Below are 25,706 nucleotides of genomic sequence, written 5' to 3' on the forward strand. Positions count from 1 at the left end.
AGCTTTCCCGTGCCACCATCGAAGCATTTCGGGTGTTTTGGTGAGGTGTTTTGGGTGCTTTTAAGCTGGAATTTGCTGGCTGAGAGCCTCGGGTGAACCTTTTCCCCGCTCTCGATTTTCCAATCTCAGGAGGGGAAAAATGATTCCAAATAAATTATAAAAAAAAAAGAACAAATTTATCCATGAAGGCAAAGATCTGGGCGCTTTATTCAAGCACTGGCTGTGCCGCAGCCTTCCTTTTGGGCACCTTCTTGGCCCCTTTTTTCCCTCGCAGCTGCAACTTTTCAGGGTTCCCCTGCTTGGAAGCTGCCTCCGCCAGCAGAGCTTTGATCACCGGCACCTCATCCAAGAGCCTGGCCGTGCCCGGGGCCGGCTCCTCGCCGCTCTCCAACACCTCCTGGAGCTCCTCCATCAGCCTCAGCGCCTCCCGGTACGTCCTGGGGCTGGATTTCCTCTTCTGCAAAGCAGACACTGGAAAAAGTGGGAGCAGAGCGATGAATCCTGCCAGCAACTCCAGCCCTGGAAACCCAGGGGGCTCAGGGAGCGGGGCTGGGAGAGGTCCTGAGCAATTCCAGAGGGAATACAGGTGTCTGCGTGGCCTCTTAGAGCCTAATTTATTCCCTTTTCCACTACTCTTTCCCCAATTAGTGCAGGGGGGAGGAGCCAGGTAGGAAACATGGGCTCGTGATAGCAGTTCAGGATCGTGCCACCACAGGGGCTGGGACAGATAAAAGTTGGCCAGTGCCCAAAGACCCAAATCCTGCATCATCTCAGGGGCAAATTCCACGATTTTTTTCCCTCGGAGACTTTTATTCCAAGATTGTTTCCCTCGGAGACGGGTATGGGTTACTCTAATTGTGGGGTTACTCCCAGTTGTGGGGTTACTCCCAGTTGTAGGGCCCAGAGCCTCCAGCAGTGTCTGCTCTGCGTTTCCTCCTCCACAATCCCACAGCTAGAGCACCAGGGGCAACATTTTGGGAGGTCGAGGGGCTCAGGGACGTGGGGTGAGGCTGCAGCAAGCAGGCGAGCCTCCGTTCCCAATACCCGCCAAGCTCGGGGCCACCTTTTTGCTCAGATCCTGCCCCAAAATCTGCGGTGAGGTGAAGAGGAGAGAGTGGGAGGGTGGGCACGTACCCAGGGGGATGCTGGTGACGGTCGAGGTGTTCCTCATGGCCATCAGGATCCCTTCCAGCACCTCGGCTTTCGTCTTGCGGGCGGGAGGGCCGGGCATCCTCCCGTGCTGCAGGGAAGGAAGAGCAGGAGGCTGCAGCGTGCCTGACGGCCGGGGACACGATCCTCCACCTCCTTCTCCTGCTCCCTCTCCCAAATTAACACAACCCTGTGCTTCTGCAGGAGGTGGGTGAGATGGACTCTAGTTTTTTGGGCCGAGCTGGGCCATTTTAGACACTGAGCTAAGATGATTGATGTGTTAAGCAATACTGGAGCAGTTTTCCACCACCCCAGAGCTGCAGCGTTGCTTCAGGGGCACTTCCAGACACCAACAATGCTGTTCTTCCTTCCACATCTGCTCCCTTTACCTTTTTTCGAGGCACGTAGGGCTTCTGCAAGCTGTCCAGGCGTGGCTTGGCATCGCGGTAAATCAGGGGGTGATTCAGGATGTAGTAGAGGGCCTGCACGTTCTTCTGGATCCCTGTGAACCAAAAAGGGGACAGCAGCAGCTTTTGCTGCTCTTTTCTTGCTCAGAGCAGACCAAAGCCCTCAGCAGCCTGCTAAGAGCCCTCTGCTCTCCTCACTCACCAACTGGCTCGATAAAATCGGGGTCGGTGTCCCCCCCGAGCAGCTCCTCGTAGCCCTTGTAGCGCTCTGGAACAGCCCAGGGGGTCTCTTCCTTGCTCTGCTCGCTCCTCTTCTCCAGCCTGTCCTCTGCCACGGGTCGTGGCCGGGGCCCAGACACATCCTCCACCTGGGAGAAGTAAAAAAAAAGAGTTCACAGCGGCATTTTCAGCAGGAAAAATCAACCAGAGCCTGCCCTGCTGGGGTCAGAGAGGTCTCCTGGTGGCCCTGAGCCACGCAGCCACGACCTCACGGTGGGAGCAGGCACTGGGAGGGGGAAAAGGGTCCATCCCCATCCTCTGCAGACACACACCTGAGTCATGAAGAAGGCTTCCACCTCCTCCGGGGCTGTGCTGGGAGGCCTGGAGCTGTGTTTCTGGTGCCCCAGCACCCCCAGCTTGCTGCTGCCACCTTCCCTGCTCAGCGCTGTAGGTGTGGGGTCAAGGGGGGGCAGCAGTCGGGGCAGATTCGGAGGCCCAGCTCCTCTCTCGGCTGGCAGAGGCTTCAAGGTTTCAGCAGGAGCTTCCAGCAGCTGCTTCTTGACCTTGGGGAGATGCGACGAGACCTGGAGGGACACGGAGGCAGTCAGGGGACAGCCCGGCAGCAGCTTCAGCCCCCCAAAAATCCCTCAGATGAGGCCAAGGGGCAGAATTGGACCCAAAAACACAGTTACAAACCTCATCTGGGCAATGAGGGAGGAACTGGGGGTTGGACACCCCAGCCTGATGCAGAATAAAACCCCTCCAATCCTTCCCTCCACCCTAACCAACCCCACTGGGGTCCTGAAAGCTCTTCCCGTGCCCCCCAACCCCCGCCCCAAAGACTGCAGCCAGGGTTTTGTCCCTGCCCTAGGACAAACCCCATTTTCCCTGCCTCACCTTGCGGCTGGCTTTGAGAGGGATGGAGAAGTGCCAGCGCCCCGCAGCCAGGCTCCTGTGGCGAACGAGTTTAATCCCCAACCTCTGCTGGAGGAGCCGGGTCAGCAGAGGAGGCTGCCCTGTTGGAGGCAAGGGTTCATCAGGATTTATCCCCTTGGAGGAGGAACCTTGGATTTTCGGGGGATAAACAGTATTTGGGGAGCAAAACTGAGCCTGAAACTGCATCGTTGCAGTCCTGGTTGGGATTTTAAGGGCTTTTAGGGGCCAGGAGCAGCAGCAGGGCATTGAAATGGTGTTTGCAAGAGCCCTGCTCATGGAGTTGCTTTTTCACAATCAAAGCACATTTTTGGGGGCCCTGGGCCAGCAGGGCAGGGGTGTCCAAACACCGAGTGACAATGACAAAGGGGTTCCTGTCGCAGAGAGGGGACAGAAGGAGGGACAGGAGGGCAGGAGCACCCCAGGGAGCCAGGTTCCCACCGTACCGCTCCGGGTGGTGGTGAGGGGGTTGTTGTGGAATGTCAGCTCCTTCAGCCTCGGGAAGAAAGCCACGGGTAAGAGGGCTGTCTCAGCTGCAATCTGCAAGAGAAAACGATTTACCACTCAGCTGTCACCAAATCGGTAGAGTTTCACCCCAAAAAACACAGCCCTCCAACACATCAGGACCCCAGCACTGCGCAGATGCATGCAGCAGGGAGGAGAGGAGGAGAAGGGAGGTGGCATCCCAAAACCAGAGATGTTTTGCAAGCAAGCAGAGCTGCACGATCACACCGCAGGGGGTTGGGGTGGTTTTACCCTGTTGGACAGCTCCAGGTTGCCCAGAGCGAGGCAACTCACTCTGCTCTCTCACTCAAAAGGGAGTGAAAAACTGTCCTCAGAAGAAGAGGGGAGGGAGAAGAAAGTGTGCTGGGAAATAAAAAAAAAAAAAAAAGAAGAAAAGAAGAAAAGAAGAAAAGAAGAAAAGAAGAAAAGAAGAAAAGAAGAAAAGAAGAAAAGAAGAAAAGAAGAAAAGAAGAAAAGAAGAAAAGAAGAAAAGAAGAAAAGAAGAAAAGAAGAAAAGAAGAAAAGAAGAAAAGAAGAAAAGAAGAAAAGAAGAAAAGAAGAAAAGAAGAAAAGAAGAAAAGAAGAAAAGAAGAAAAAAAAGAAAAAAAAAAAGAAAAAAGAAAAAGGCTCATGGGTTGAGATAAGGATAATTTAATTAAAGGGAAAGGAAAGAGGGGGAAAAAAGGAGAGGGAGAAGGAGGAGGAGGAAGACAAAGAAGAAGAAAAAGACAAAGACAAAGAAGACAAAGACAAAGATGAAGAAGTCAAAGAAGAAGAAGATAAAAAAGAAGATGAAGACGAAGAAAAAGACAAAGGAAACGAAGAAGAAGAGGAAGAAGATAAAGCAGGGGTTTAGACAATCTGAGCACAATTCAGCTGCCTTGCAGGTGTCCTGTCCCACCTGAGCAATGCTGGATGCCTGAGATGTCCCCGTCGGTGGCAGATGGACACCAGGGAGAGCTGTGCCCCCCTGCCTCAGGGGCCAGGATATCTCCAGGGGAACTAACCTGGGGCTCAGGCAGCTGAATCTGTGCACCCACGCCGAGCCACGGGGCCCAAATCACCTTGTTGAAGGCCAGGCTGAGGCGCTGCAGCTCTGGAAACGGAGCACAAATGTCTCTGCGCGCGGAGGGAGCAGGCAGAGTCTTCGAGGCAGGTGGTCCCCCGTCCCTGGAAACACCCTAAAGAGAGGAAAAAGAGGGTGAGGCACCGCTCCAGAGGCTCTGCAAGACACAGCAACACCTCCACGAGCACTGAAACCATTAATATTGGTGCTTCCCCAACTGCTGCCTGCTGTGCTCCAGAGCTTGGGCTTGTGGTAAAAGCCTCTGAGGCAGAAATCAGGTAGAGAGAGGCAGCACGTTACCAGTCCAAGGCTCCAGACAGGCTGGAAATTGGTGTCTCAAATCACAAAATCCCTTTATAACCACGGTAAGGTGGTGACTCTGAGCCAGCTGGTGGCAGTTGGGTGGCAGCTTTGTTCATTCCACAGCTGGTGGCAGATTGAGAAAGGGCCTTTAAAATATTTCCTTAGGAAACCAGTGCCCGCTCAGCAGGGACACGGCAAGGGGAAGCCAAGAGCTCTCATTCCCTTCCTGCTCCCTGCTGCGTGCCTCGAAAGCCCTCAGAAGCCTTCACGTGAACTCCAGGCACCTGAGCTTCGGTCCTTACCTGAGCTGCAGAGCTCACTGCCCCCACGCAGGGAGCCTACGTGTGTGTGTTTGCATGAGGAAAGAGCTCCCCAGCTTCCATTTGAAAGCAATGCAAGTTTAAGCTCAAATATTTAAGGAAAAACTTCTTTATGGCAGACAATAATTACTTTTAGCACCCAGAGTCTGGGCAGTACTGGTGAGCTTAAAAAAAGGGGGTTGAAGGGAAGGGGAAGGGAAGCTTTGGAGCCTACACCCCAAACCACAGCTCAGCCAACGGTTCTTACCAGCACCGGGCATCCCTGAAAGCCAGAATTAAGCAGGACCTCTGAAATAAAACACAAAGGGAGGGTTTGGGTGTGCAGTGCATGAAGCTGAGGGCTCAGCTGGCCCCGACCTGGAAAAGCCAGGCTTCAACCGAGCCCTGTCCCACCAAAACAGCCTCAGCGAGGGCAGGGAGAGGCGTGCACTGCTCACCCCTCCTGGCTGGATCCCCGTTGTTCCGTGATATGAAATATTCAAGCTGCCCTTTCTTCCCTTCCAGCTCTTCTGGCACCTCCGTGCCCCGGTGCTGGGGCTGCTGCTGGAGGCTGCTCAGGGACTGGTACCACTCTGCCCTAAAAGTGCCATCGTCCAGCACGGGGTGGAGGAAGAAGTGCCTGCTCTCTGCTTGGTGCAGGTAGGGGACCGCTGAAATCCCGTTTCTGTCCAGATTCAGTTCCCTCAGGCTAGAGGAAAGAAGAAATTCACACACACAGAGCCATCTGCTCCTCCTGGCAGCCGCAGGGCAGGGAGCTGGCCCTCGAGCTGCTTCCTCGCTGGGAGCCCAGCAGCAGCTCAGAGCCAGCCCAAAACCCCCATCCTGCTGCCCCAATCCCCTCCTCTCCTGACGCATAAAATCCAAACCCTGGGTGTAACATCACCACTGGGGCCGCAGGAGAGCTCAGGGAAGAGCAGAAACCCAAAACTCTGCACGCCACTCCCCCAGCCTCAGCTTCTTTTGGGAATATCCTGGCAGAGCCAAGAAGCCAGGCCCCATTCCCACCTCCAGGTCACCAGGTGACATCAGGACCTCCCTGCACCCTACCCAAACCCTTCACAGCTCAGCTGAGGGGCACATCACTGCCCCCTTTCCTAGTGGCTCCTCTCTGGCTGAACCACGAAAGCCCATGTTAAAGAACAGGAGCTGATCCTCAGCCTTTCATAGCACTGCTGTGCTGGAACTAAGGACAAATTGGGGCAGAAAAGGGAAAACGGAGAAAGCAACTGCTGTTTTCTCATATCAGACCTGGAGATCAGCAGACAGCCAGGGCAGGATCTGATTTAGCAGCCATCTGCTGGGTTTGGCCGTTTGCTACCACTCAGTAGCATTTGGGTGTACTCAGGGAAGGACCCGAGTGAATCCCAAAGATTTGGGGTTTCTTTTAAAGGTTGTTCCTGTGCGGCAGCTGATGGAGGGAGCCGCCAGCCCCCAAAAGCCAGCGCTGCTGCTGCCAGGTGCTGGCTTACCTGCAGAGATTAGAGAGGCTCAGGAAGACGCCCGGGTCTGACAGGTGATTGTCATCCAGCACCAGGACCTCTAGAGATGGAAACCTTAACTGAGCAGCGCTGTGAATACAGAGAGGCTCGTTAATAGCAAGAAGAGGCTCGTTAATAGCTCATTAACAGCATACTCAGGCAAAGAGGGGTGAAAAACACATCATCTGCTGGGGGAAGATGTATCTTGTCCCTCCTCTGAGAGACAGGGCTGGGGCTGTCAGCATTTTTTGAAGAGGAAAATGATATTCTCCCCTAAAAGCAGCTAAATCCAATCAGTCTGAAAGGCCACCTTGCTCAGAGCCTTATCTCTGATAGCTGCACACATGCGGGCAAGCTCCATGGGAAGGGTTTAATTAATGAGGAATAAATGAGCACCCTGCTCATGGTGCTGAATCACTGTCTGGAGGTCCCTTTCTGGGTGAGCCATACCCTGGGTGAGCACAATCCTAGCTCAGGGCACCAGGGCAGCCCCACAGCTCCATCCCCTGCTCACCCAGAGCATCCCCTGGGCACACCAGGAGCTCCCAAAGCCCCGTCTGCTGCTTGCACTCACTGCCAGGAGCCTGCCAGGTCCGGAGGCAGCGTCCGAAGCCCGTTGGCCGTCAAGCGAAGGATCTTGAGCTGGGACAAATCCCCCAACGTCCAAATATCCTCAGGGGATAAGTTGTTATAAGAGAGATCCAGGTCCTGAAGGGAACAGAAAAGAGCACCTGTTGGGGCAAAGAACCCTGGCTTTCCCCAGGTGGATGTTAAATCCTTACAGAAAACCTTCCAGCACCTCCCACCCCACGGCCAATGGCAGCGACCAGGCTGCTCAGGCAGAGGCACTCAGGGCTGGCCAGGGTCCAACCCAGCCTCACAAGCCTTGGAAATTCAATTCCAGCACCTGGGCTTGTGCTCACGGACTGAGTCACACGCTGAGCGAGCTACCAAAAGCACATCGGAGGCACTTTGGAGACGCTCTCCCACGTCTCGTGGGTTTTGAGACCTCCCGAAGCCTGCAGGCAGGAGGGAGGCCAGGACCACAGCAGCGCGGTGAGCCAGGCTGGCAGAGCCTGCAGAGCCGACCGCCAAGCCACAAACCATTCTTCTGGATGAGCCGAAAAAGAAGCTTTTGAAGGCAGAACTTTCCAGCCAGCAACAATCACAAACTGTAAACAGTGAGAGAGAAATCCAGGCAGGGTCACCTCCCTGAAGAGAGCAAACCTCGGTGAGGTCAGGACCACTCCAAGCTGGAGGGAGAAGACAACGTCTCGGGCACATATTTAGGATCTTTTTTGTCCCTTTTTACTTTTTTTTTAAACAAACAAGCAAAAAAAAAAAGACTTTTTTTGCTGTAGAAAGGCAGCCTGTAACTCAGGGATACTGCACAAACCTACCTGGAGAGGAGGACAGGATGCAGGGAGGTAGAGCAGGGCATGGAGGAGGATGGGGATCTGCCAGGGATCATACAAAATCGGGTGAAGGATGCCACTGGTGACTGAAAACCTGCCTGGCACTGCCAGGATGAGGAATAAAAGAAGGGTGGAGGTGAGGAGGACAACAAGGTCTACTGTGGGGAGTCTATGATGGGCTGAGTGGAGAGGATCCCACAGCAAAGGGGGTTGGCACGTGACGGGGAAACAAGGAGTAAAGAGCCGAGTAGTGGGCATCTGTGAGAGGAAGCAAGATGTGAAGGTCCCTGAGACAGCAGAAGAGATGTCCTGGTTTCACAAGGAAGAAGGACGAGAGGATTACCCTACAATTTAAGAGAACTCACACTGCAGGGACACACGTTAACACTCCGCGTTAGGCTTCGGTGCTATGCTAAGAGGGAGGAGATGAACAAAGTCTCAGGTCCCCCCCATCTTACTTCTAAATGCAGGAAGTCTCCAGCAGTGATTTTCAGATTTCTTAGGCCGTTCAAGGAAAGTTCCAGCTCCCGCAGCCCCGGAAACTTCCGAAATGGCTCTGCAAGAGGAAACAGTCCAGCGAGTGAAGACCAGCAGTAACAGAACAAGCCAGGTCCCACCCGGGTCTGTCATGGACCAAAACCAGCAGGAACAAGCAGGACTCTGTAATATTCTACAATTAGCAGTTGGCAGATTTTAAAACAAAATGCCAAATCAACTAGACAATTGTCCCTACCACATATAACGCCCCAACAGCCCACTCCTTAGACATCTGGTTTGCTTTCGTGCATTTCCTTCCTCCCCCAGCTGGATTGTTGCTCAAAGTTACTGACAGCACATTTAGCTTATACATTTTACTAGCCATAAACAGATTTCCTTCCTTCTTATTCAAATTAACTGAGCCCATGACTGGATTTGGATTCACCTCCCAGCTCCCCCATTAGCCTTCTGAGCCTCTGGGACAAGTTGTTTCATTATGCCATGTTTCTATATATTAAGTGGGGATTTTCTTTGTAAAGAGCTTTGTTTCTAATAACAAAAAGGGTACCACAGCGGCACGCGATTATCATCACTAAAGAGGGAATTAGTGCAAGGATTTCAGCTCAGTAACAGAAAGGAAGCGATTCTGCAAAGAGCTGTATGTGTACCTGAAAACTCTGTAAAGCTCTAGACCCGAGTTTAGACAAGCTGCCCTGGCTTGAAAAGCAATATCTGCTTTTTGGTAATGCAAAAAAAGGATTTATTTTTTACCTTACCTAATGTCAGCAGGTTTTCAGCAGCATTTATAAAAGCAACACAATCAAATTTCTCAAAATCATCTTCTTCAGCCTGGAAAAAGAAATAGATACGTATATTAAAACCAAAGCAAAACAAAATGAAACAAACAAAAGCTGTGAAATGATCTGAAACGAGTAGGTCTCTCCGTGTCTCGTAATGCCTAAATCATAGCACTTTGTTAGGTCTTCCTTTGGTTTTCTGTCTAAGGAGAGCATTTAAAGCACAGCTGAGTTGGTGGCTGGCTTCCAGAAGACCTGGATTAGCTGAGCCCCAAAGCAAAGCCCCCTCTGTGCCCCCACTGCTGACCTTGCTCCCCTGCATGTCACAGGGCTCCTGGACCACAGCTGATGCCCACAAGTTCCGAGGTGTTTTCTCTGATTTCTGGACTAATGTAGTATTTTTTTTTCAACTTTCAAGGCAGTTCCCTAATATTTCTTGAGCCTCTGATACTCACAGAGACGAGATTTTGGCTGCTTATGTTCACGGAACACAGGTCAGAAGGGTTCTTCAAACAGTGGTGCTTCATCTGGAAGAAAAAAATAAAATAAAAAAAGGAAATGTTAAGGCCTGCATCACGTCTGTAAGCAACCTCGTATGTCTCTTCCTGGGACCTGAACCCCAAAACCAGGCCTCAGGTGTCCCCCTCCTCACGGAGGGATACCCCCAGGTGAGGGTAGCATCTGGAGCCTTGCTTGGGTCACAGCAAGGGGGAAGAAAGTAGCAGGGAGATGAGGAGGGAGAGGCTCTTACCAGAAATGGCTCATCCAGGACATTGTCTTCATTATTTTCTTCCACAGGGGCAGAACGTGGGGGCTTTCTCCTCTGCTGTGCTGTCTCCCTGGTGGTTCCTGGCTCAGCCCAGGCCCGCGGGGTGGCGATGGGTGCCAGCAGCCAGCGCCCAGCCCCTGGCACAATGAAAATGCACAACAGAAATGCAGGGATATAAAATGCTGAGTGACCATATATTTAAAATAAGAACATGAAAGCTGCAGCCACAGCCACAGAAGAGGAGACGTAGAAATGTGGGCTGAAGAGCCTTCTGGAGGTCTCCAACCCACCCTCCCACCCAAAGCAGGACCATCAGCAACACCAGATCAGTGGCTTTGCATAGCAATTCCTCCACCTCCCAGGCTAATTTGGCCTGCACCTCCTCCTAGTGCAGCAGTTTCTGCTAGCATCCAACCTAAACCTGCCAGGCTGCAATTTTTGGCCTCTTTGTACCATCTGCCACTACTCAGAGGAGTCTGGCTTCGTTGTCTTTGTAGCTGTGCTTCAGGCAGCTGTAAGCTGCAATCTGGTCCCCCCTCGAACTCCTCTTGGCAAGACAAAACAAGCTCAGAGCCCTCAACCTCTCCTAAAAGGTGATGTGTTCCAGCCCCTTGACCTCTCCACTATTTCTCAAATACTAGAAGGCATTTCTGCTATTCCTAAGCATTTCGCAGATGTGACTCTCAAACCCCAGAGATGAAGAAGCTCTGGCTCAGAACTGATGAAGAACCATGCCGTGCTATCCATGTGCCTTTCCTGAAGCTTAGATGTTGTTTCCCCCCTGCCACAACGTTGAGATGCCTGCTGGAGCCCTCACTGAACAGATGCCTTAGACATTCTGCCCTCTTCATTTCACTCTTAAACAATTTTAAGACTTTTTAGGCCAGCTTAGGCCTAAAATGTATCTGGCGTGGCTGGTGGATCTGCCCTATGGGCACGCCATAATTCTGCAGCACTCAGCATCACCTTCCTTACTGCTGTGCAAAATGTTTCTGGCAGGAAAGCAGTTAGTGGCATAATTGCTTCCATCACCCATTTTATAGAGTCCCGTTGTAGCCATCTCGACTGCAGTATTCCTGGGAAGAGTGGGAAACAAACAAATGGGTTAAAATTTTGACTGCCTCTAGCATTGCTTTGCTGTACAGAGGTAGGCACAAATTAAGTGTCAGCTTGTATGCAAAGGAACGCTGTTAGTGACACATGAAGAGCATTGCTTCTAAAATGGAGAACAAAATGAGGTGATAGGCATATGTCTATTATTTTCCATCTCAGGAGAGCAAAATGCAGACACCAGAGAGTGTGGGGGTCAGGCTGTGTGGACAGTGAGTCAGGGAGTTTCGGCTTTACCCATTCCTCCTTCCCCCAGCTCTTTTCCATTGCAATCTAAGGCAGCTCTGGGAAAAAAATCACACCCCTTTTAACCCCTGGAACTAAAGTTCAGAGGTGCTACATCGTTAATTAACTGTAGCATGAGGCACAGCACCAGCAGTATGGGTGAAGATGGTGCCTCAGCACCCACAGAGGTGCTCAGCGTGATGCTGCCACTGCTGGGGTCACAGCAGCGAGATGGTGGTGGCACAGGGCACACCAGGGGCATGCAGTGACACATGACAAAATGCTTTTAAATCTCAGGATTTCTGAGGTCTTGCTTCACGGGGGTACAGAGGAAGAAGGCTGTGAATTTGGCATCACAGGAACGTGAGGGAAGTCAGCCAAAAGCAAGGGTAAGGTATGGGTGTGCTGGAAATTAAGTGCCTTGTGGTGAGTGGGTCACGTTAGGAAATCTCTGAGGTTCGGGTGTTTGTGAAAAACACGTGAGACTTGCTTCTCTTTCAGCTTGAGGTCGGACGAGGCGAACTGGGAGAACTGGAGAAAAGGTGGCTCAGGGGCGGCCTTACCGCTCTCTACAGGTACCTCAAAGGAGGCTGTAGCGAGGTGGGGGTTGGTCTGTTCTCCCATGTGCCTGGTAACAGGACGAGGGGAAATGGGCTAAAGTTGCGCCAGGGGAGTTTTGGGTTGGATGTTAGGGAGAACTTCGTTACCGAAAGGGTTGTTAGACATTGGAACAGGCTGCCCAGGGAAGTGGTGGAGTCACCATCCCTGGAGATCTTTAAAAGACATTTCGATGTAGAGCTTAGGGATATGGTTTAGTGGGGACTGTTAGTGTTAGGTCTGAGGTTGGACTCGATCTTGAGGTCTCTTCCAACCCAGAAATTCTGTGATTCTGTGTTTTTCCAACCTAAAAGCTTTGGTGTGTCTCTGACCAGCACCCCCACATCCCTGCACCACCACACCCCACGCACACCCCTCACACCCCACCTTGCACACACATCTCCCTCAATCCTGACACACTCCTAACCTGTCCCCTACAGCATCCCAGACCCCCAGCACACCCCAGCACCCACATAATACACACACAAAACCCACACAGAAACACACATACCACCACCTAAACACCCCCACACAACTCCCACAGCCCCACACGCGTCCCAGGCACACGGTGACATTTCCATCCGTGCCCCCGCAGCCCTCATCCCCCGCTCCTCACCCCGCAAGCCCTGCGCCGCCCGCCCTTTTCCCCCTCTCCCCCCTCAGCCTCCGCGCCGCGCCCGCCATTTTCTCCCCCTCCCCGCGCCGCGCCGTCGCCATGGCAACGGGGGGGCGGTGGAGGACTACAACTCCCAGCATGCATCGCGCGATCAATCCGCTGTATAGAGCGGGGGAGCGTAGAAAACTACAACTCCCAGCATGCCTCGCGCGGCCAATCCGCGGCGCCCAGGTCGGCTGAGGAGGAGGAGGAGGGAGGCGAGAAGATGGCGGCCAAAGGCGGCAGGAACGGGCTGCTGGATAAGGTGCGGGGAGGGATGGGGGAGCCCCAGGGGCTCTGCCAGGGCTTGTGGAGGGGGTAGGAAGGCTGGGGAGGGGCTCTTGGTCAGGGCTGGGGGGATAGGAGGAGGGGCAGAGGCTGGAGCCTGGCAGGGGGGAGGCTGCGGGGGGGCGTTGGGGGGGATTCTGCCCCCTGAGGGGCTGGGGGGGCCCAGGCTGACAAGACTTTAAGGTCCTTTCCACCCCAAACCCCTCCCTGAGCCTCATTTGAGCAGCAGCTTTGGTCTCAGCTCTGTTTCAGGTCTCGTGGCACAGCCCCTTTGTTGTGTTTTTGGGTTGTTGGGCCCCTCTGGCAGCTCAAACTCAACATCTGGGGGCTTTTTATTCCATTTTATCCCCCAGAAGACAAAAGCAGGTGCCTCTGTGTCAAGAAATATCTTCTGAGACCTTGTCAGAGTGGTTTACATGGCATCTTCCACTCAACTTCAAACTAAGGATGGCTGCACTTGAAAACACTTCAACCCTGTTTTCATCTTTTTTATTTTTATTAATCTTTACATACTCCTAATTCCTAACGAGCGCCGTTTCCTCACGTCTGATGAAGCTGAAGGCCCCCTCGCAGCGTTATCTGTTGAGGTCGCCCTTACCATATGCAGCACCTGGTGGCGTCCCTTGAAATCGGTCGCTTCACCCCCTGGGTAAATGCTTTCAGGGGAAGGCGCCGATGAAATACCTCAGGACATCTCCCAAAGGTGTGCTCAGAGGTTTGAAACGAGAGCGTTTTGTGGTTGTGCTGCAAGTGTCACGCTCTGGAGGCATCCCCGCGCCCTCGGCCACGTGCTGTGTGCCCAAAGGGTGGGTATTTCGGAAGGAAAGGAGGTTGCAGGAGCTGAATTGCTCTGGAAGAGCTCACTGAGAAGTTTTATCAGCGCTTCTGCACGTGCACACTCGAGGCTGCTCTGTTTTCAGCTCCCTTTCTTCTCAGTTCTGATCCAGGTGCCTCCATTTCCTCCCCCTCGATGACTTAAACAAAATTTGGCCATTTTTGGGAAGTGGGCTGTCCGCTGCAGAAATATTCCTGGAAATTTGTCTTCCCAGTCCCTAATTGCTCAAGTTTTCCTCAAACAAACAGCACCAAGGCTTGAAAGTCCTACAGCAGGCTGCTTGTTTCGCACACCTCTTTGTACTTCCCTAATAAGCTAAATCAGGGGGAGTTTAGGGAGGCAGGCACGTTAATTACCTTCTTTTTTCCTCTCTTTTTGTCCTTCTGGTGTTCTTTCAATGTCCCTGAAAATCAGGCAGCTCCTCCTGTAACCAGGGCCACCCCGGGGCTGACTTCGGGGTGGCGTGGCAGCGACCCTCAGGCCCTCAGCACCTTGAGGTTTCACCATACTGTTTCAGAACTGAGTTCACAACCAGGGCCTCGGCCCCTTTTTAGGGTTTGCAAGCCACATCCTCGTTCCCAGCCACTGCGGATGTGCCTTCAAGACCCGTTAGAAGTCCCTGACTGTCGGGTTTAAGAAGGGGAAGCTGCTTTCTTTCCCCCTTCTACTAGAAAACACGAACCAGGTGCAATTCAGGGTGTTGGTACAAATCTTTTTTCTTTTTATGACTTCGTTGTTTACGTGTGCAATGCCCGAAGCCTGCTGTAAGCTGCAGGGTGATAATCAAAGCCACGGGGTGTGAACGAGGCTGAGAGGAGAGCAGAAGGAAAGAGGCAGGGGGGAAAAAAGGTGAGGTTTGTGCTGTGCCTCGCTTCCGAGACGTCTTGGAACTTCCCCCAGGGTTTGTGTCCTGCTTAGGAAGAGTGAGAAGGGGTTTAGGGGAAGGGGAGAGCTTGAAAAGTGAGCTGTGTGTGTGCTCGGAGCTGCTGGGACGTTTGCTTCCCCTGGGGAGCTTCCCCTGGTGGGGAGGAGAAGTCAGGCCTCTGTTTTGGTGCCTTTTCACTCGATTTTTAACTGAAAGCAGTCAAATCCCGCCTGCTTGCCGTCTCACACCGTGTTGCTGTGCTCTCGTGGACCTTTTTTGGCTTCCTTTAAGCGCCTCCCTCTGCTCCTCTCCCACAGCCTCGGCCCTGAGCGCTGCCCGCAGCCCCAGCCCTGGCTTCTTCGGCCCCGCAGGTCAGCCCGAAAGATTTAGGGAGGAGTAACCTCAGGGAGCACCGAGACAGAGGTAAAGGGAAGGCCAAAGCTTCTCCCGGGCTGCAGATGTGTCCCCGCTGCGAGATCCTTTAGTTAAAAGCTGTCACCAGGGCTTCACGTGTCACTTCTGGAAGTCCTGCTTCTCCTCCCGGGTAGGGATCAATATCAGACGCTCCCCTCTTCACAAATCCCTTCTCGAAGCGTAGCGTTAGCGGTCCCGTGCCTCCAGGGATGGTTTGCAGGCACCTGTAAAATCCCTTTGCAAATCCTCAGGCTTTTACTAACAAGCCCGGGGCTTTATTTTGAGTCATTTCCCAACTCCTGAGCTTTTCTCGTTGATATTTTCCAGCTATTTTCAAACCTATCTAGCGAGCTGCCGGCTTTATTTCAGAGAAGAAAGGCAGGAAGCTGAGCCGGCAGCACTGAACCCGTCCTCTCAGGCTGTAGGGAGAAGAAGCAGAGCTCAGCAGACAGATTAAAACCCCCCCGAGGCCTGACAATGAGGTAGATGCACCGGGCTATGATGCCGGGCAAACTGCTGTTGCCAGGAGGCGAGGCTTCACACCGAGAAAACCCCATCCCTGAGGTAAGAGGAGATCAGGGCACGGCCACCAAAGGGGACACGGGGACATTGGGACCTCAGCAGGCTCCCGGGGTGCTGGGTGTTATCCAAGCTGCCCGTTCCTCTTGTCACAGAGCACTTTGGCTGATTTTAGGGGGTGATTCCCCAGCGAGAGCTCTGCGGACAACTTCAGAAGGTGTCAATGCAGCTCCCTTTTTGTTTAAATTCCCCGGAGAACCTCTGGCTTCTCGCTCTCCTTTAGGAGCAAGCCTGAGAGTGCCGGGACGTTTTCCATCAAGGCTGTCCTCTCGTAGCTCTAGAAACGTGGGAAAACGTTAATCTCAACTTTGGCTCAGTTTTTACTTCTTCAAAACGATTCTTTCAGTGGTCTTTGGGGAAAAAAAAAACAGAGCTGCACCTCAAGGTAGGTCTGGTTTGGGGAACCTGCCGCTGGCCCGCTCAGGTTCCTGGTGCTGGGAACTCCTCCCCGTTTATTTTGTTCTTTTTTCTCCACAAAAAGCAGCAGGGGGAGGGGTTGGCCAGCTAGAAAGCCTCTTTGGGAGGTGTTTTCCCAAGAAAAAACATCGGCAATAGGAGAAAAACATCGGCAAATAGAAGAAAATCGGCATTTTTCCCTCTCCCTACTCTGTCTCGTGATACTTCTGTCCTTGGGAGTTGCAAAGGGCGAGGCATAAAGCTGCTGTAGGTGCTTTTAGAAGGACAAACCAGCATTTGGAGGAGTTCTTCTGTATTTTCTCATGGAAAAGGGTTTGGCTTTCGGTTGTCCCGTGTGCTATAACCTCAGAAAGTGGCTTGAAAAATGCAGCCCAGCAGCTGCCCGAAATATTTCGTAACATCCACCGACAGGAGAGCTTTTGGTTGTCTGTTTCAACGCTTCTGGCTGGTTCTTTTGCCCCTCGTAAACCACCCTTGGTGGCGTTTACTGTGCCCCTCATCGTTCCTAGCATGGATCCTGGGAGGTGAGCGCGCTCTTCCCTGTGTGGACACGGGGGGGAGCAGGTCGGGTTTTACATCTGGTGGTAAAACGGTTTCGTTTGTGTTGATTTCCAGAGGAGGAAACAAGATTTTCTGACAGGTAAATCCAGCCGGGGAGCTCCAGGAGCAGGAAATAACACGAGTGAGGTTGGGAACTGCTTCCAGCTTTAACCAGTGGGTTGAAATAATGGACCCCTAAAAACGAAGAGGGCTCAGACTCACGTGTCTGACTGCGGCTAGAAGGAATTGCCTCCAAAAATAATAAATTTCAGAGGAAAACTAAGGCCTTGCAGCACCTGAGCCCTCGTGTCTGGGGTTCCTTGTTGCTGCAGGACCTGATTCTGCAGCCCAGTCTGCCTGAAACTTCCTTTTTTTGCTGTGCCTTTGTATTTGTCTCTCGTACCCAGGTTGCTGAGGGTCCTTTGATGTTTTCCTCTTGTCTTCCACCCCCGAAGGGGTCCGGCTGTAATTTCTTTGCTCAGAAGCGCTGAGCCCTCGCTGAGCTTTTTGGGGGTGACAGCAGCAACACAGCAAGTCCCGGTTAGACTCGGGTCCCAAACAGCAGCTGGCCTGTAGGATCTTCGGGTTTCCTCTTCCCTTTGTGCTCCCGACAGGAACAAGGGTATTCAGATGCAACCCTAACCCCTCTGCCAAACTCTCCAGGGGCAATTAACTCCCTTGGCTTCCCCTTGCAGTGGAAGATCGACGACAAGCCAGTCAAAATCGACAAATGGGACGGGTCGGCTGTGAAAAACTCCTTGGACGATTCTGCCAAAAAGGTACGTCCTGCCTGGAAACACCCCGGCCTGGAAACACCCCCAGCCTCTGCCTTCTGTAGTTCTAATTCTGTGGTTTGTTTCTTGATTCCCGTGGATCTGAATTGCTAAAGCAGCATTTGTGCTTGCGGCAACAGCGATTATCTGAGCAGATATTAATTATGCACGAGGTTTCTGCTCAGCTGACCCGCACAAAACAGGTGGTTTTGTCTAAAGCCCTTTCAGAAGGTTGGTAAAAACGGATTAAAAAATGTATTAAAAAGCACAAAATCAACCCGGCTGCACGATTCGTCCTCAGGTCCTCCTGGAGAAGTACAAATACGTCGAAAACTTCCGCCTGATCGACGGGCGCCTCATCATCTGCACCATCTCGTGTCTCTTCGCCATCGTCGCTCTCATCTGGGATTACCTGCACCCCTTCCCTGAATCCAAGCCGGTCCTGGCGTTCTGTGTCGTCTCATATCCTTTACCTTACTGGGATCCCATTTAGGATCCCATTTAGGATCCCAGGATATCCCAAATCGGAAGGGAACCCCAAGGATTATCGAGTCCAGCTCCAAATTCGAGTCCAATCTCGAAGGATTTGGACCCGATGATCTCCTGAGGCCCCTTCCAACCCTTCCAATTCGGTGATGCTGTGGAATTTGCACCAAAAGGGTTTTATTTTCCCCACAAATGGTTCCTTCTCGGTATTCCCACGGGAATCCTGCTGCCTGTGGCGTGGTGATCAGCTGATTCCCAGCCCTTTTCCGTGTGACGGGCAGCACCGTGCCCGTCTGGGTGGTCGTCACCTGACTGTCACACGCTTAAATCGGGGGATCTGTGTGCCATGGGGATCCAAACTGCTCCTGGAGCAGAGGTTGGGCAGCAATTCAGCTCGCTCCGGAGCACACAGCAGCCTCTTGGGCAGCTGAATCGCCTCCCTGGCTGCACTGGGCACGTTTCCTAAACTGGAAATCAGCCCTGAACTCCAAAATACCAAAAAAAAATGAAAATAGTGCTCCTAACGTGGCACTGCTGGGTGTGTACACGCACGTTTGGGCACTCAGGGTCAGCGTGCCACCAATTTCTCCGCAGCTCCTGCAGGAAAACAGATGTCTGTGGAGGTTTTATGACATAAATCGATGTGGAAGAGGTTTTACAACACAAAAGGATGTGCCAGAGCTGCCCACAGGGCTGCTCTCAAGGGCGTGAGCTCTGGGATAATTCATCTCACAGCATTTGGGGTGATTTCCTTCCAAAAAATGAGGAAAACTGCTTGATGAGTGCCCTGTGCCAGTGCAAAGATCCTAAGGAAGTGCCCCAATAATTATTTAGCTCCCCGTGCTCGTGGGACTTCCACCAGAAAGCTGGCTGGGAATGAAAACACCACGAGAGAGGTGGTTAAAAGGCGCTGTTTCAGGGGACCCCAGCTCCTTTTCCTTCAGCGTCTCGATGTCCTTAACCTTTCCCAACATATTTTGTGATGATGGGCATCCTGACCATCTACACCTCCTACAAAGAGAAGAGTATTTTCCTGGTAGCTCACAGGAAAGACCCAGCGGGGATGGACCCCGATGACGTGTGGCAGCTCTCCTCCAGTCTCAAACGGTACCGGTGCTTCGCTTTGCCTGTCGTTACCCCGTGCTCCACGGCGGGGCAGGAAAGCTGCATTTTGGGTAACTTCAAACAAAATGGGGGAAAACGCTGGTGTCACAGCACAGGGGACGCGAGTTTTCAGCACTGGCTACTGTATCGTGCTCTTTGCTGCTTCCCAGCAAGCCCTGGTTAATATTTGCCACAAAATTACTCAGAATTACTCAGAGCAGCCATGAGTAAAGCTCCTGCCAGTCTTGTGTGGGCTGTTTCCATCCGTGGCTCTGTGGGATCATCCAAAATATTGTCCCTTAGTTTTATACCTACAAATCTCTTTTACCCCATGAAGATCCCGTCCCTACAAATGGGAGTTGTCTGAGCAGTTCTCTGCCACGAATATTCACGTTTTGCTTCTTTTTAAATGGGGAGGATCCCTCACAAAGAGGATAAAAACCCTTTAATTGTGTTATAATTCGGGATATTCTGTGATAATTAAAGCCTGGGTTCGTGCTGGGTGCTGGGACCCCTCCTGGGGATTTCCTCGTGCCAAAAACGAGGTTTCCCCGTTGGCTTCACCTCCGATTTGGGCCCAAATCAGCCAATTCTCTGAATTCTCCCCGCTCCGCCCGCAGGTTCGATGACAAATACACCCTGAAGCTGACCTTCATCAGCGGGAAAACCAAGCAGCAGCGAGAAGCCGAGTTCACCAAATCCATCGCCAAGTTCTTCGACGCCAACGGGACGCTGGTGATGGAAGCCTACGAGCCCGAAGTCTCCAAGCTGCACGACAGCCTGGCCCTGGAGAGGAAAACCAAATGAATCCCCCCCCGCCGCCGCCGCCGCCTGCCTCCCCGGATCATGCTAAATTAATACCAATAAAGTCCAAAAGCAAAGCTGATTGCCTCGGGTTTTGTCCTGAAATCCTATTTCAGTCCGGAGGAGCCCCCCCGCTACGTGTTTGGGGGCTGCTTCATCTCGTTGGCATCGCCTTTTCGCCGCCTTTTTGCCTTTCTCCTGATGAGCCCTCGGTAGGAATTCAGGACAAAACCCACGTAGGGAACCACAAATTGTCCACCCGCAAACGAGTTTTCTTTATTTTTGTATTTAATTGGGGGGTGGGGAGGGGATGGGGGGGGGATTGTTTTATATAAAAGCCTTGTATGTGTTGGGAGGGGGGGGGGGAAAACAAACGCTCTGCTTCCGATGGGGCAGGAGAGCTTGCAAATGAGGTGCAAATAAAAGGAAAAAAAGAAGGAATAAAAGGGTTTTTGGAGCTGGGAACGGCGCTGTGCTGTCCAGCTGCCCCCCCCTTTTTACCCCCCCTCCCCGAGTCCCCATCCCACACCTCCCGCTGTACCCCGGCTCCTTTTCTAAACGGATTTTTTTGCAATAAAAGGGTCGAACCGCCTCGAGCCTCTGCCTGAGCATCTCTGGGGTGGGTTTAATTTTTTTTGGGGGGGTCGGGGAAGGTCCTTTAAGGGCCCCCCCCTCGGTGAATGGGGCCGGGCGGAGCTAGGGGCGGAGCGGGGCGGGCTCGGAGCGGAGGAACCGGGACGGGAGCGGTGGAGGGGGGGGACCGGGAGCCGAGAGGTATTGGGGGGGGGTCTTGGGGTCCTGGGGATCAGGGGGGGAGCCAAAAGGTTTGGGGGTGCAGGGGGGTATAGGGGAAATCGGGCCCGGGGGAGGGAGGGGGCAGGGAGGGGGGGTGCGAGGGTGTTTGGTGCCGGGGGGGCTGGGAATTGGGGGAAATTGGGGAAATGGGGGGGGAAAGGGGGGTGTTTGGGGAGGAATTTGGGGGGAATTGGGGAAATGGGGGGGGATAAGGGGGTGTTTGGGGAGGAATTGGGGGAAATGGGGGGGATAGGGGGGTGCAGGGGGGGTACGGGGGTGTTTGGGGAGGAATTGGGGGGGAATTGGGGAAATGGGGGGGATAAGGGGGTGTTTGGGGAGGAATTGGGGGAAATTGGGGAAATGGGGGGGGATAGGGGGGTGCAGGGGGGGTACGGGGGTGTTTGGGGAGGAATTGGGGGAAACTGGGGAAATGGGGGGGGGTTAGGGTGGTGCAGGGGGGGTGCAAGGGTGTTTGGGGAGGAATTGGGGAGGAACTGGGGAAACTGGGGGGGGATCAAGGGGTGTAGGGATGGGGGGAGTTCACCCAAAAGGGGTTGTGGGGGTGTTTGGTGTGTAGGGGGGGGGAATTGGGGGAAATTGGGGAAATAGGGGGGTGGATTAGGGGATGAAGGGTTTGGGGGGAGTCTGCACATGGGGGTGTTTGGTGCCGGGGGGGATAAAAGGGGGGAATGGGGCTTATAGGGGAGTGGGGCCGGGGGGGGTGGCAGGGGTTATGGGGGCCGTACGCAGGTTTTGGGGTCTGGGGGATGTAGGGGGCTCTAAATGGGGCTTGGGGGGGGGGGGTTTGGGGACGTCCTGGGGGACGGAAGAGGCTTTGAAGTAATGGGACCGAGGGGCTCTGACCCCCTCCCTGCTCCCACCCCTCTCAGGTCCCTTCGGGGACAGGGACACGGAGCTGCCACCATGGCCCAGGCCGTCACCTGGCTCAAGGTGAGCCCTGTCCCCAACCCTACAATGAGGGGGGGCCCACGAGGAGCCAGCCCCATCCTTTTACAACCATTAAACCCTTTTCCCCCCCCACCCGCCTCCTCCACGTTCCTCCCCAGCGGCTGTGGGGGTCCAGGGAGCACCCGCAGCCCACGGGGACCCTACTGAGCCCCCCCAAGGAGACCCTATTCAGGCAGGAGGCGGGCGGGGGGGTCACCTACCGCATCCCCGCGCTGCTCCACGTCCCCCCCCGCCACCTTCCTGGCCTTCGCCGAGAAGCGCTCGTCCACCCGCGACGAGGACGCCGAGTACCTGGTGCTGCGGCGGGGCCTCCGCAGAGGCCAGGCGGTTGAGGTAAGGCCCTGAAAAAAGCAAAAAAATAATAATAATAACAAAAAAAGCCCAAAATATTAAAAACTGGGGCTGTCGGAGCGGGGTGGTGTTGAGCGCGGCGAGTTTGGGGTTTCGGCGGCGGGATCCCAACCCCGTTGTCCCCACCACAGTGGGGTCCCGTGGAGGAGCTTTCGGGGCTGGTGCTGCCCGGCCGCCGCACCATGAACCCGTGCCCGGTGTACGAGGCGTCGAGCGGCGTCGTTTTCCTCTTCTGCATCTGCGTGGAGCGGCGGGTGACCGAGCGGCACCAAATCCTAGCGGGACGCAGCGCCGCCCGCCTCTGCTGCGCCACCAGCCGCGACGGGGGCCGGAGCTGGAGCGCCCTACGGGATCTCACCGACGAGGCCATCGGGGCCGACCTGCCCCACTGGGCTACCTTCGCCGTGGGGCCGGGCCATGGGGTGCAGCTGGCCTCAGGGCGCTTGGCCGTGCCCGCATACGCTTACTACATCCACTGGCGGCTCTTCGGGGTGCCGCTGCCCTGCTGGACCCGCCCGCACGCCTTCATCTTCTACAGCGACGACGCGGGACGGAGCTGGAGCAAGGGCTCCTTGCTGCGGGGTATGCAGACGGGTGAATGCCAAGTGGCCGAAATCAGCTGCGGGGATCAGGGGACGGTGTTGTACTGCAGCGCCCGCACGCCGTGCCGCTGCCGGGCCGTGGCGCTCAGCACCGACCGCGGGCTCCGCTTCGGGCTCCCGGCGCGATGCCCGGCGCTGTGCGAGCCACTGCAGGGGTGCCAGGGCAGCGTGGTGAGTTTCGACGCGCCCGACGGTGCCGAAGACACCCAGCACTGGCTGCTCTACTCCCACCCCACCGACCGGTGGCACCGCCGCGACTTGGGCATCTACGTCAACACCGCGCCGCCGGATGAGGCGGGCTGGAGGCACCCGTGGGTGCTGCAGGAGGGACCCTGTGGGTATTCCGACTTGGCCGCCTGCCCCAAAGGCGTCTTCGGGTGCTTGTTCGAGTGCGGGGCCACCAGTGCCTGCGAGGAGATCGCCTTCTGCCTCTTTGCCCTGAGCACCGGTAGCGGTGCCGATGCACCGTGCCATGGGAATGGACCCGTTTTAGAGGTTTTGTCCCCAAGGGATGGAGACGATGGCGGGGAGACCTCAGAGGAAGTTTTTATGGGTGTGACCCCGCAGGAGAAGCGGGGTCATGTGGATTTTAATTGATGTATTCATTTTTTTAATGGGTGATGTGCATCGTTGGCCGCCGTGGGGTTGGTGGGAGCTGGGTGTGGTGGGACCCCGGCGTGGCACCGACCCGTGCCAGGACCCAAAACACTCCTCAAAAATCAGCATTCCCCCTCATTGTGGCAAAAAAGCACAAGATGGCACAAAAAGCACCGTGGGGAAAATCCAAACGTGAGGTTTTAGTTACAAATTCCTGCCTCCCTCACGTGGCATGAAATGATTCCTCTTTTTTATTTTTTTTCCCCCAGTTTTGCATTCCCTGAGTTTTTCCTGCAGGGGAGGGCGCTCAGGCCTGAGCCCAGCCGCAGGGGACAGGCGGTGGCTTTGTCCTTGGGGGTGATGGTGGCAGCTCAGCACGGGCTCACCTCCCTCTGCCACCAGCAAATAAAATCCTCCAGAGATGGGTGGAATCCGCCCAGTTTCGGGTGACAGAAGGAGGCAAACGGGACAGTGTGAGGACATGGGAGATGGCGTGAAGGGACGTGGGACGGGGAGAAGGGGACATGGAGTGATGGGGACGTGGGACATGGGGTGAAGGGGACGTTACCCAGACCCTGGAGCAGAGAGGCTCACAGCGATGCCCATCATGTCCCTACACCCATCGTGCACTTGCAACCATCGCAGTCCTGAACCTCCCCACTTTTGCAGAATCACCGAATCATCCAGGTTGGAAGAGCCCTCCAAGATCACCCAGCCCAACCTCTGACCTAACCCTAACCAGTCCTCCACTAACCCATATCACTGAGCTCTACATCTAAACGTCTTTTAGAGACCTCCAGGGACGGGGACTCCCCCACCTCCCTGGGCAACCCGTCCCAAGGCCTGACCGCTCTTGCTGAGCAGAAATGTCTCCTCATTGCCAACCTGAGCCTCCCCTGGCACAACTCGAGGCCGTTCTCTCTGCTCCTGGCCCTGGTTCCCTGTGAGCAGAGGCTCCAGGGCCTCGATGTCCTTCTGGGAGTGAGGGGCCCAAAGCTGAACCCAGCACTCGAGGGGCGGCCTCAGCAGAGCAGAGCCCAGGGGGACGAGCACCTCCCTGGCCCTGCTGGCCCCACTGCTCCTGCCACAAGCCAGGATGCTGTTGGCCTTCTTGGCCACCTGAGCACACTGCTGGCTCATATTCAGCCTCCTGCAGACCCTTCCTGCCCTCGAGCAGATTGACACACGCACCTAACTTGGTGTCATCTGTGAACTTACTGAGGGTGCACTCAATGCCCTCGTCCAAATCATCGATGAAGATATTAAAGAGGACCGGCCCCAGCACTGAGCCCTGGGGGATGCCACCAGTGACCGGCCTCCAGCTGGATTTGGCTCCATTCACCACAACTCTTTGGGCCCGGCTATCCAGCCAGTTCCTAACCCAACGAAGCGTACACCAGTCCAAGCCCTGAGCAGCCAGTTTCTTGAGGAGAATGTTGTGGGAAACGGTGTCAGAAGCCTTATTGAAGTTAATGTAGGCCACATCCACAGCCTTTCCCTCATCTTTGTCACAGAAGGAGATCAGGTTCGTCAAGCAGGACCTGCCTTTCATAACCCCATGCTGACTGGGCCTGATCACCTGCTTGTGCTGTAAGTGCTGTGTGATGACTCTCAAGATAATCTGCTCCATGAGCTTCCCTGGCACTGAGGCCAAACTGACAGGCCTGTAGTTCCCTGGGTCAACTTTCCAGCCCTTCTTGTAGATGGGCGTCATGTTTGCTAGCTGCCAGTCGATGCATGGATTATGAGGGCCACATCCTGCTCCCCATCCCCTTCCACCAGCTCAAGAGACTGAGTATCCAGAGAACTGCTCTTGCCGCTAAAGACTGAGGCAAAGAAGGCATTAAGCACCTCAGCCTTTTCCTCATCTCTCGTCACTAAGTTTCCCCCCTCATCCAGTAAAGGCTGGAGATTCTCCTTACTCTTCCTTTTCGTGTTGATGTATTTATAAAAACATTTTCTGTTGTCTTTAACAGCAGTAGCCAGATTGAGCTCTAGGTGAGCTTTGGCCTTTCTAATTTTGTCCCTGCACTGCCTTACATCCTGATAGTCCTCCTGAACAACCCGCCCTCTTTTCCAAAGGTCATAAACCCTCTTTTTTTTTTTTTTTCCTAAGCTCAAGCCACAGCTCTGTTCAGCCACGCCGGTCTTCTTCCACGCCGGCTCGTCTTTGGGCACGTGGTCTTCTCCTGAAACTTTAAGATTTGCTTCTTGAGGAGTGCCTCATCCTGGTTTGGTGGCCTATGACAGACCCCACCAAGATGCCTGCCTTATTGGCCTTCCCCCCGATCCTAACCCATAGGGACTCAACCTTATTGTTCCCAGCCTCGAGTTTTACGACACCAAAATACTCTTTGATATAGAGAGCCACACCACCACCCTTCTGTGCTGCTGCTGAGGACCAGCAGGATGGGGAAAGGATGGGATGGGGACAGGCAGGAGGGGGACAGGGGAGAATGGGGACAGGCAGGAGGGGGACAGGGGAGAATGGGGACAAGAAGGGATGGGGACAGGATGGGATTAGGGACAGGAGGGGATGGGGATGGTAAGGAGCAGCAGAATGAGGACAGGATGGGATAGAGACCTGCAGGAGGTGGGGGGAGAGAGAGGCTGGAGGTGGGTGGGACAGGACAGGAGGAGATTGGGGACAGGGAGGATGGGGACAAGGAGGATGGGGACAGGAGGATGGGGACAGGGATGATGGGGACAGGGAGGATGAGGAGGATGGGGACGGGGAGGATGAGGACAAGGAGGATGAGGACAGGGAAGATGAGGATAGGGATGATGGGGAGAGGGATGGTGGGGACAGGGAGGATGAGGACAGGGAGGATGAGGACAGGGATGACGGGGACAGGGAGCACAA

At 54.3% G+C, this 25,706-nt stretch overlaps 3 protein-coding genes across 5 annotated transcripts in view; 2 read left to right on the forward strand and 1 right to left on the reverse strand.

Moving 5' to 3' along the window:
• Positions 1–10,897, reverse strand: part of XRRA1 (X-ray radiation resistance associated 1) — a gene marked incomplete at both ends in the record, with an annotated part of 13,814 nt that extends 2,917 nt beyond the window's left edge. Inside the window, 16 exons of the mRNA XM_084305607.1 lie at positions 248–471; positions 1,135–1,240; positions 1,539–1,651; positions 1,759–1,924; positions 2,108–2,359; positions 2,673–2,786; positions 3,150–3,248; positions 4,277–4,393; positions 5,295–5,589; positions 6,371–6,469; positions 6,954–7,087; positions 8,253–8,350; positions 9,048–9,120; positions 9,524–9,595; positions 9,820–9,974; positions 10,804–10,897. Of these exons, the coding sequence (XP_084161733.1) occupies positions 248–471; positions 1,135–1,240; positions 1,539–1,651; positions 1,759–1,924; positions 2,108–2,359; positions 2,673–2,786; positions 3,150–3,248; positions 4,277–4,393; positions 5,295–5,589; positions 6,371–6,469; positions 6,954–7,087; positions 8,253–8,350; positions 9,048–9,120; positions 9,524–9,595; positions 9,820–9,974; positions 10,804–10,897 (2,211 nt within the window). The remainder of the gene's footprint in view (positions 1–247; positions 472–1,134; positions 1,241–1,538; positions 1,652–1,758; positions 1,925–2,107; positions 2,360–2,672; positions 2,787–3,149; positions 3,249–4,276; positions 4,394–5,294; positions 5,590–6,370; positions 6,470–6,953; positions 7,088–8,252; positions 8,351–9,047; positions 9,121–9,523; positions 9,596–9,819; positions 9,975–10,803) is intronic.
• A 1,710-nt stretch (positions 10,898–12,607) lies between these two features.
• On the forward strand, positions 12,608–19,819 carry SPCS2 (signal peptidase complex subunit 2). Of its 3 annotated transcripts, none has more exons than XM_084307050.1 (7): positions 12,647–12,689; positions 14,730–14,956; positions 15,154–15,390; positions 17,058–17,141; positions 17,437–17,596; positions 18,593–18,728; positions 19,346–19,819. In XM_084307050.1, exons 3-7 carry the CDS (start codon positions 15,313–15,315, stop codon positions 19,530–19,532), a joined length of 645 nt encoding a protein of 214 aa, XP_084163176.1. In that variant the 5' UTR covers positions 12,647–12,689; positions 14,730–14,956; positions 15,154–15,312; the 3' UTR covers positions 19,533–19,819. The 3 variants fall into 3 exon arrangements, with proteins under 3 accessions (XP_084163178.1, XP_084163176.1, XP_084163177.1); XM_084307051.1 differs by having other exon boundaries at positions 12,655–12,689; positions 14,730–14,835; positions 15,196–15,390; XM_084307052.1 differs by lacking the exons at positions 14,730–14,956; positions 15,154–15,390 and having other exon boundaries at positions 12,608–12,689; positions 19,346–19,818.
• A 449-nt stretch (positions 19,820–20,268) lies between these two features.
• On the forward strand, positions 20,269–23,340 carry NEU3 (neuraminidase 3; the record flags this gene model as incomplete). Its single annotated transcript, XM_084305642.1, is given in 6 exon segments — positions 20,269–20,303; positions 21,215–21,275; positions 21,392–21,532; positions 21,534–21,626; positions 21,776–22,694; positions 23,246–23,340. Coding segments are annotated over 5 exon segments (1,275 nt in total). The 5' UTR covers positions 20,269–20,303; positions 21,215–21,248.
• Positions 23,341–25,706: the final 2,366 nt, after the last annotated feature.

Source organism: Netta rufina (assembly GCF_964035555.1).
Source record: "Netta rufina genome assembly, chromosome: 1".
Lineage (NCBI taxonomy): Eukaryota > Metazoa > Chordata > Aves > Anseriformes > Anatidae > Netta > Netta rufina.

Excerpts from the sequence above, each read along its gene's own strand:
- SPCS2 (XM_084307050.1), top strand. The coding sequence starts at position 15,313 with ATGCACCGGGCTATGATGCCGGGCAAACTGCTGTTGCCAGGAGGCGAG. Across the intron at positions 15,391-17,057 it reads GAGAAAACCCCATCCCTGAG|TGGAAGATCGACGACAAGCC; the intron begins GTAAGAGGAGAT and ends TTCCCCTTGCAG. Across the intron at positions 18,729-19,345 it reads CTCTCCTCCAGTCTCAAACG|GTTCGATGACAAATACACCC; the intron begins GTACCGGTGCTT and ends CTCCGCCCGCAG.